The sequence below is a fragment of the Vanessa cardui genome, chromosome 5 (genome assembly GCF_905220365.1).
Source record: "Vanessa cardui chromosome 5, ilVanCard2.1, whole genome shotgun sequence".
In the NCBI taxonomy this organism is placed as follows: Eukaryota; Metazoa; Arthropoda; class Insecta; order Lepidoptera; family Nymphalidae; genus Vanessa; species Vanessa cardui.
In genome coordinates, this window is record NC_061127.1 from 290,290 (window position 1) to 300,169 (window position 9,880).

General features: G+C 31.1%; 1 protein-coding gene across 2 annotated transcripts; it reads left to right on the top strand.

The window, feature by feature from the left end:
- Positions 1 to 559: 559 nt before the first annotated feature.
- On the top strand, positions 560 to 8,376 carry LOC124529804 (hydroxysteroid dehydrogenase-like protein 2). 2 transcript variants are annotated; one of them, XM_047103719.1, is made up of 12 exons: positions 560 to 778; positions 857 to 1,020; positions 1,569 to 1,660; positions 1,923 to 2,044; positions 2,700 to 2,786; positions 3,114 to 3,232; positions 3,640 to 3,736; positions 4,589 to 4,683; positions 4,841 to 4,968; positions 6,957 to 7,062; positions 7,340 to 7,468; positions 7,829 to 8,376. In XM_047103719.1, the coding sequence occupies exons 1-12, from the start codon at positions 756 to 758 to the stop codon at positions 7,939 to 7,941; spliced, it is 1,275 nt and encodes a 424-aa protein (XP_046959675.1). In that variant the 5' UTR covers positions 560 to 755; the 3' UTR covers positions 7,942 to 8,376. The 2 variants fall into 2 exon arrangements, with proteins under 2 accessions (XP_046959675.1, XP_046959676.1); XM_047103720.1 differs by lacking the exon at positions 4,841 to 4,968 and adding an exon at positions 6,549 to 6,619.
- The last annotated feature ends 1,504 nt before the right edge of the window (positions 8,377 to 9,880 follow it).

Here is a 9,880-nt window from a genome sequence, read left to right on the forward strand (position 1 = left end):
AATAACATAATATTAATTCATAATTCAAATGGAATGGTTAGTTTTCAATTCTACTTTTTTTTGATGGTCCAGGTTGGGGCTCACGTTCTATTTCAACATCGAATGTGAAGGTTTGAGGGATGACAGGAGTTTAAAGTTGGAGTTATCGTTGGAAGTTCCTCTTCAAATTCATTTTTTTCGCTAAATTAAAAAGTAAAAAGTTATTTAGCAAAAAATAAATTTTTTTCACTTTTTTGCGTATAACTTTTTAAATATTGGTTTTAGACTAAAAAATCATATTAACAAAATTGTAGCTTAAGCAATTTGCTACAATTTATGTTTCTATCAATTTTCTGTAGGACCAATAGTTTCTAAGTTATATTAAAAAATACGTTCTCACCCCTTTTTCTAATATGGCGGGCGGGGGACAAGGGCGCTAAACCCAAAAACATGGCTTTTAGCTTATATTGACCCCTACCTACAGGTTTATAAAATAAAATTGCGTCCTCAAAAAAATGTTCACGAGGGCCTATATTTGGTAACATTTCAATGGACTACATGGTGTGGCAACAATTAGTTTTTATCTATGATATTCGTCAAGTTGACATTGACAACTTACAACTTCTATCAGTATAATACATACATACCTCGTTGAAACTTGTTGTGGTGTTGTATTTTAATTTATAATTAAACAATTTAGTCAACGCTGTCAACGTATGTTAGTCTCACTTAAAATACGAAAAACTTATTGAATTTATTTTGATAGTTAAGTTAAGATGAGTTTAGTTGCGAATACTGGGTAAGAAAATATTTAAGTGTTATATTTGTAAGTTAACATCATATCATCCACAACTTTCACGTAATTTATGCTTAATAGGAAGTTAGCGGGCCGTACCCTTTTTATAACGGGGGCTTCGCGTGGTATAGGAAAGGCTATCGCGCTTAAAGCAGCTAAGGATGGCGCCAACGTTGTTGTGGCTGCCAAAACAGCGGAGCCTCATCCCAAGCTCCCAGGAACTATTTATACCACTGCTGAAGAAAGTAAGTGCCGGAAATTATTAATCTCAAGTTATATGAAATAAATTATCATATTTTCATATGCTAAATTACGTGTTACAGTTATCGTTGATGTTTTAATAATACGCGGACTTTGGACTCGAGGATAAAAGTCCACTGACCTTTGGTCGAAACTGTTACTCTATTATAAAATCACATTCGCTTTTATAATCGAAACAAATAAATTGCATATTTGAATAAATTACAGAACATTGTTTATTTATATTTTTTTAACTGTTGTTTACAATATGATATCTTCACATACCTACATAAAAAATTTAAACAAATTCTGTTCTAGACTCAAGACTAGGGTTAATTTATATCAGACAATCAATGTGAATTCTATAGAGAACCATCTGAAATATTGCTTATTTAAATATAAGGTCACAAATTAAATAATTATTTTACTCAATTTATAGTAAAAAAAAGTACGACCACTAATAAAATGATATGTACCAAACCTATTATTTTAGATATCAATTAACTTTTTGAGGCACTTATATTTGCTATAAGAATGTTTGTTTGAAATACAGTCGAGGCTCTGGGAGGAAAAGCACTGCCATGCATAGTGGATGTAAGAGAAGAGAAACAAATTCAAAAAGCTATTGATGAAGCTGTTAAGAAGGTATGGATTGTGTTGTATAACTTTATAATGCATTAATTTTGAATTTCTTTTATATCTAGCAATTTATATAACAATAATACAATAAAAAGCACTAGAAATAATTTGCATTTTCTTTTGGAAATCACTCATTAGAAGATGTTTTTCATATCTGATCTACGGACAACAAGCTGCAGTCTATAAGTGATGACCTTGATATGGGCCTCTGATCTCACAATCTTGGGCTAAGATATTATACCCACTTCATAAGTTTTTATAATTTCAGTTCAATGGCATTGACATCTTAGTGAACAATGCATCGGCTATCTCCCTGACTGGCACGGCCCAGACTGATATGAAGAGATATGACCTCATGCATAACATCAACACAAGGGGGACCTTCTTAACGTAAGTTATCAACTTCTTTATTATTGATATTTACATATTATAGTGTGTTTATGGAATTTAGTGACACTAAAAGTCACATAGTAATTATTTACATAAATGAATTTTTGTGGTGAATATTTTGAAATGGTAAATCTGTCTGATTTAATTTTGGCAAGGGACTCTTTACATTGCATATAGTTTTACATTGCATATAGTTTATCCTACACTCAGATGTGAAGTCATATATGTATTGTACATTGAGGACACAAGAATGTATTCTATAAACATTTTTTAAACTAGGGTCTCAGCAATAGATATACCTAAACAAAAAACAAACATTCCAATTCTAATTAATAAATACATTTACATATTATGATACATGCACATATATTTTAATATATCTACATAGATACATAATAGAAGTAATTAATTTAGCAATAAATCATTGAAATATCCTACTGAAAAAACAATGTTCCATTTATATGTAATAAGAAGAATTTCCATTTATTAGAAGTTATCTTAAAAATTAGTTGCTTAAGTTGTTTTATGGATTATCCATAGCACTCATGGCACTTGCATATACAAATGTTACTACACCATAAACATTAATTAATATTTCTTAAATTAATATTTTCAGTTAATAACAGAATTAATGTCAATTTTTCTTGTGGTTTAGCTCCAAGCTGTGCCTGCCACTGTTGAAGAACAGCAACCATGCCCACATCCTGAACCTGTCCCCACCACTCAACATGAACCCCTACTGGTGAGTATCTGAATCTAAAAATTCAATCAAAATAACTTAAAAATTTTTTTGTAAACTTGTCACTGCTGGGATAAGGCCTCCTCTCATACTCCTCTATGAAATTGGACACATGCAGGTTTCTTCACGATGTTTTCATGAGCTTGTGATGAATTATAAACCCAAATAATCACATGAGTATTCAGTGGTGCTTGCCTGGGTTTGTACCCATAATCAATCATTAATATGAGTATTTTTAATCAAGATCATGTCAATGACCTAGGAAATGGAGTACTGCTGCCTCTCTTACCTAACTGTACCTCGCGGTTAATGCGATGTGTGTCGTTGCAGGTTTTCGATCCACGTGGCGTACACGATGGCGAAGTACGGCATGTCGATGTGCGTGCTCGGCATGAGCGAGGAGTTCCGGCCCTACAACATCGCAGTCAACGCGCTCTGGCCCAAGACTGGTATGACATTCGTCGCATGCATATAGTAACTAAATGATTTATTTCATTAATCTATAAATGTCATATAATTTTAGGGTCAAAACAACTTATTACCATTTTTGTCTATCTGTTTGTTCCGGCTAATCTCTAGAACGGTTGAACCGATTTTGACGGGACTTTAACTGGTTGATAGCTGATGTAATAAGTAGTAAATTAGGCTATTTTTGTTATAAAATTTCAATATAATTTAAACTTTTACTAAACAGCTGTTAATTTAGCTTTAGTTATGAATGTAAACAATTGATTTGGATATTATGTGAAGGTGTGAGACACATCTAGCAATCTCATACGAAGACGAGAGCGTTATCAGAAAATCTGGAAATGTTTCCGACTTGGATTCAAATGGAAAAATTGTGTGTGTGTTGCAGCGATCGCGACGGCCGCCATCGAGATGCTGACGGGCGACACGAGCACGAGCCGCAAACCCGACATCGTGGCCGACGCCGCCTACGTCATGCTCGCCCAGTGAGAGCCCAGCATTACCGCCGCTCCGGCTCCCCATTGGACGATATCTCTCGCTGGCCAATCGTGACGAACAAACGCACACAAATGACCAATATAATGTCCATCAGTGTGCGCTCACTTTTATAATCCGATGCGATAACATATCGCGCAAAATCTGCGCTGCCAATACCACCAATTTTTAAGCTTTTTTTTTAAATTGTTTTTCCAAATGATAGCATGATAAAATTATGAATTTTACTTTTTATATAACTATGGGATAATTTTTCATTTAAATATCAAATTCAAAACGAATTAATTAATTTTCCTAGTAAAGCTTATACTTTTTACTAAAGCCATTACTAATCGATAGCGCAATATATATCTTAGATGTCATCAATGAAATCACTGACGCCATGTCATTTCAAGGTCAAATTTATTTATTTATCTTTACGTCCACCATTCGGAATCAGCTGCACGTATTGTTTGAAGGACACGCACTTTAGAGCTGAGATGGCCCAGTGGTTAGAACGCGTGCATCTTAACCGATGATTGCGGGTTCAAACCCAGGCAAGCACCACTATATATATGTGCTTAATTGTGTTTATAATTCATCTCGTGCTCGGCGGTGAAGGAAAACATCGTGAGGAAACCTGCATGTGTCTAATTTCATCGAAATTCTGTCACATGTGCATTCCACCAACCCGCATTGGAACAGCGTGGTGGAATATGTTCCAATCTCTCTCCTTAATGGAAGAGGAGGCCTTATCTCAGCAGTGGGAAATTTACAGGCTGTTACTTTACTTTACTTTTACACGCACTTTATATCTTATTGTTAGTAACTTCACAACTAACGTTCTTATGAAATGCTTGCAGAGACCCCAAGAAGTACACCGGAGTCTTTGCGATTGACGAAGACGTGGTCAAAAAATACGGTATAACCGATTTGACACCTTACGCCTGTGACCCAAGTGAGTGCAAACTTTTTTATAAAACGTCATCAATACCAATGCTTATTAAGTTCACTTAAGAAAGCTACATTTATCATACCAGTACATAGAGTAAGTGTGAATGCCTCAAAACCTAATTGGGAGTGTCATTCAAATACATGGTGAATTCAAATCGTAGAGAACGCAGATAATCTGATGTTGGACGGTTTCTTGGACGATCCAGCGGCTTTGAACCACCACCGGCAAACGGTCACCACCGCGTCGATGCGACGGTACCATACCTCAACCGTCAACTATAAGGAAAAGGTTTACTACAATTTTTATTTAACATTTTAAATGTTTCTCTAAACTCAATCAATTACAGAAAAAACCAACATACATAAGTAGAGGTAAGTTATTTATCGGTTAAACATTAGCTGACAATATTTAATATATCAGTTAATATAATCTCGGCGAGTGGGATAGCACTATTCTCCTAGCAACGAAAAATGTAGAGAAAAAAAATCACCTCCAACAGTAGTATTTGCAGGACATTGTTACTATTTTCATGTAGTTTATCTGCAATTTTCTCTTGTCATTAAAAACAATTGTCTAAAATTATAGGGATTAGTTTAATATAAACATAACAATGGCTAAATATGACTTGAAACCACTCCTCCTTTGTCTGCCATCCTAGTTATGTCAATATTAAATTAAGTTGGCATGTATTCACAGTTGCTCGGTAAGATTATATATATAATAGACAATAGAAGTCCATTGTTAATAGATAACAAAATAATATTCTGCTTTTTTTTGTGTAAGAATCAATTTTCATGCTAATATGAGCCTAATTTGTATGTGTATTTTATTTTATAAACACATTTTTAAGAATTACTTTCATCATTAGAATTTTTATCCAAAACGTTATATAAGTGTTTAAAAATTATATAACTATTTTATTTGTTGTTTTAAAACATAATAATTAAGAGACTGTTTATAAAATACAATGGTTTTATAGTCGTTAAATCATTCCAAAGATATAATGCACTGCAAATAATTTTGTGGTATATTTAATATATGTGTATGTATATTAATTTAGATATATAGTTACTTTAAGCTTTTGAGAACATATTGCTTGCTTAATTTTGTGATTGTGACCGATAAAACAGTTCTATTCTACACTTTATCTATGGTTATAAGTAATCATGAAATGGGGCCTTACTTAATATGGGCTTAGACTATTAACGATGCTAATATGAAATACAAAACAACACCAACATTTATACATACAAAAATTGTTATAAAAATGGAAGACTTCCAAAGAAATAAAGAAATCAAAGTGTTAATATAGTAATTAATCAATGTTTTGAGTAATTTCAAACATTTAGTAGATTAGTGGTCATAGGCTGATATGATTACATTTTTGTCATCCATATTACCATTATATTATATAGAGGTTTAAGTGATTTTAAGGTAACGAATATGAATTGTTTAGATAAAATAGGCAAAAATTGTATTTCTAGTATTAGATCCATTCACTACTGGTTAGTACTAACTAGACTATTATCTTTGGTGTGAAGGAATACACCAATTTATTTGGACAGAAATCCATCTATTCAATATTTGGCAACGAATTTTCCACCTCATAAATATGGTACAGATTCCAGGCTTGTTATCTTTACTATATATTCATTTATAAATAAATTTTATAAATTATAAGGGGATATGAATAAAGACCATACATTTCGGTTAACGAGACAATCTTAGTAAATAAACATTACAGCAACCAAGAAGAAAAATGAGAAAACAAATCAGAAAATTAAACAAATTAGAATTGTGTTGATATATATACAACAACACAAGATAAAAATTATCAAAATTAGTGATTCGTCTCACTTTGTTCACAGGTAATGTAAACAATCTGTTACCTGACTTCTTTCTGGATGTTCCGGGGGAAAATAAGGACGCTGTCACAAAGGTGTGAACATGCCCTAACATCTGTAACCATTTTATATTAAACCTATGACCACTAATGTTGTTAATTTATTTACTGTTTCAAAATTAAATGGGCTCGTAACAAATCAACACTGAAAAAATATAGTTGAACAATTTATAAAACAACCTTGAACTATAAATATCACTAGATAAACATATCATTATTATATCAATTATGATAGGCAATAATCTTGCAATGTAATGTTGCCATACACTTCGTTTACTTAGGAATCATAGATAAATTGTAGAATAGACTATATAGTATAATCCATTAGAAATGTATTGATAATCTGTATCAACATAATAATTAAATATTACAGGCTGAATCAGGTGGTCAAATTCCAGAATTATTTGCAGCCATTGGAAAATCTATTACACCTGACTTAATAAAAAAGACACAGGCCGTATTTCAGTTCAATGTGAAAGGTAAATATGTTTTATTTAACTAATTTATATGTAAATTGAAGTACTCAGATTTTGTAATTCATAATATTATGTATGTACATATGAACAAAATACAATCTTAATTTTGAACTGATGTGGTGTTGGCTTTATATTTTATTGATCTTGGAAAATAAGATTCAATTATGTAAAATAACACTATTATTCTACATATTATTTAATTTTAATACATTTTATAATTATTTTAATTAGATAAAAATGTTACACAATATTTTATAACATTTCTATATTTTGATTGTAGGTAAGGAAGAAGGAGTTTGGCATTTGGACTTGAAGAACGGCGATGGGTCCTGCGGGCAGGGCGAACCCAAAAACCCCCCAGACGCAACCCTCACTATGGACAGCAATAACTTTGCCGATATGTTTGCTGGTACCTATTCAGTATAATATACATAATTTGTCAACCGACTTCAAAAAGGAGGAGGTTATCAATTTGTCTGTTTTTTTCTTTACTAAACTGTTAATATTTCTACATTCTAATAATTGTTTTTATGCCATTTGTTTAGTGTCAAATCAAATTAGTTTTTCTGGTTCATTTTAAACTAAAATCCTTAAGTAACCTCCTGCAGAACTATTAATTACGTTAAAATTGATATATTTATTTCATCTATTTTATATTTAGAAATTGGGTATTTTTTTAATGATTACATATCATTAAAAAAATACCCAATTTCTAAATTTATAATGTAAATATGTAATGTCTGTATTTATAATGAAAATATTTTTTAAGGTAAATTGAAGGCGACAAATGCCTTCATGATGGGAAAATTGAAGATAAAGGGTGATTTACAGAAAGCCATGAAACTTGAGAAAATGATGAAGTCTCTCAAGAACAAGGTCTGATAAAATTGAAATGAATGTAAAATATTGTATATTATGATACTATGATAGAGCAGAGATTTTGATACGATAAAATGATTGATATACTAGGATTACTGATGTGCTACTTTACATTTTGTGCGCTCATTTTGTTGGAAATATGATGTGTACTTTGCTTTAAACTTTAAAAGATAATAAAACAGCTTTATGTAATTCTGTGCTATTAGCTGGGAAATATGAGTTGTTCAATATTTAAAACTGAAATAATGCTATGTCTATGTCTAATAGGCTATGTCAATTATAAACTGTTAAACTTTTTATAGACCAGTGAAAATGTAAATTATTTTTTATACATACCTCACTTCTCAGTATTGAATAAATAAAAAAAAGTATTTATGAATATTTTTTGACAAGTATTGTGAATATTGTATTAAACTAATAAAGTGTATCAAAAAATAATATATTTTTTAATTTATACATGGCCAAAACTACGATAAAATAAAAAATATCTTGATTATCCAAATGAGTATTCAATTCCAAGTAAGTATTCGATTTTCAGAAATTAGCCAATGTGACGAGAAACTGCTAAACTGAGCAATGGATATATGGTTAACATTTCTATTTTATCAAGACATTAATTAACAATAAGCTAGAAAACTACCAATTTCTTCTATTATTAATATTCTGTTTTCTAAAGTAAAAGTAAAGTAAAGTAACAGCCTGTAAATTTCCCACTGCTGAGATGAGGCCTCCTTTTTTATTAACGAGAGGGTTTGGAACATATTTATATTTTTTTTATTATTCACATAAATATATTTTCTAAGTATTATAACATTTCTCAAAATTTTCATTATCTGTCGATTGTTAAAATAATATCGTTATATAGAACATAATTCAAATACAATAGATATTTGAAGTATGTTCTTACTACTTACTAGAAAACAAACTTACATTTCGTAACAGTAAAAACAGAAGTGATGCAACTGGGCAAATACTAAAATAGAAACCGACAATAAATAAGAAACCGCTCTACGTTTGTAACAATTCGGAACAATTTCAACTTACATCAGATCTTTAATAGATAACCTTTGTTATCAGAATTGAATTCTCCCGCTCAATTGACGGTCAACCTTCAACTTGTTTGGTTACTTGAGCAAACAGCAGTCAGTTGTCAACTGCTCCCGGGGTTATATTCTTTCGACATTTGTAAAATAAAATTAAAATGTTTGCAATCGACGCCCCCTTAGAAATACAAAATTCAGAATTTTGCAACTATCGGTCGCCTTTAAGCACTCGATATGCATCGAAAGAAATGCAGTACAATTTTAGTGACCAAAAGAAATTTTCTACATGGAGGAAACTGTGGATTTACTTAGCAAAGGCTGAAAAGGTAAGTGAAACTATTTTTTTAAATGTAAATTAATAATTATTTCAAAATGAAAGGAATACAGGTTTTGTTTTGGTACCCACCTATTGTTTTTATAGGTTATGTCAAAAAATCGGATACACGTAATGTAACGTGCTACAGTAAATGGAAAACGTTTGATAATCATTGTAATTGTACAAAATTTTAAAAAGTAAATTGTAGTGGTCCGTTTGTATTATGTCTATATTATATAGATATTAGAAAAACTTAATTTATCTTTATAATATTTTAATTCCAAACTTAAATCAAAAAGCTAAAATTAAGGTTTTCGCACACTTAATACTTGAGTTTGTGATTATGATGAATGATTTAATTTTAAAAATTCAAATGATTAACGAAAATTAAGAGTATATAACTAAAGTGGTAATCAACTATACATAACCAAACTGATAATCAACTACAGTGTTTATTATTAATGTCCCGTTCATATAATTTCGAAGTTCAGGGCACAGAAGTTATGCAGTTGTAATTACTTTTATACATCTGTCAAATTTGGATAATTTGACACGTGTCATATCACATTACTACGTTCGTTTC

What these genes read in the sequence shown, in the direction of transcription:
- LOC124529804 (XM_047103719.1), top strand. Translation starts at nt 756, where the DNA reads ATGAGTTTAGTTGCGAATACTGG. An exon ending in CGCGCTCTGGCCCAAGACTG is followed by an intron (nt 3,233 to 3,639) that starts GTATGACATTCG and finishes TGTGTGTTGCAG; the next exon opens with CGATCGCGACGGCCGCCATC. An exon ending in CCGTCAACTATAAGGAAAAG is followed by an intron (nt 4,969 to 6,956) that starts GTTTACTACAAT and finishes TAAATATTACAG; the next exon opens with GCTGAATCAGGTGGTCAAAT.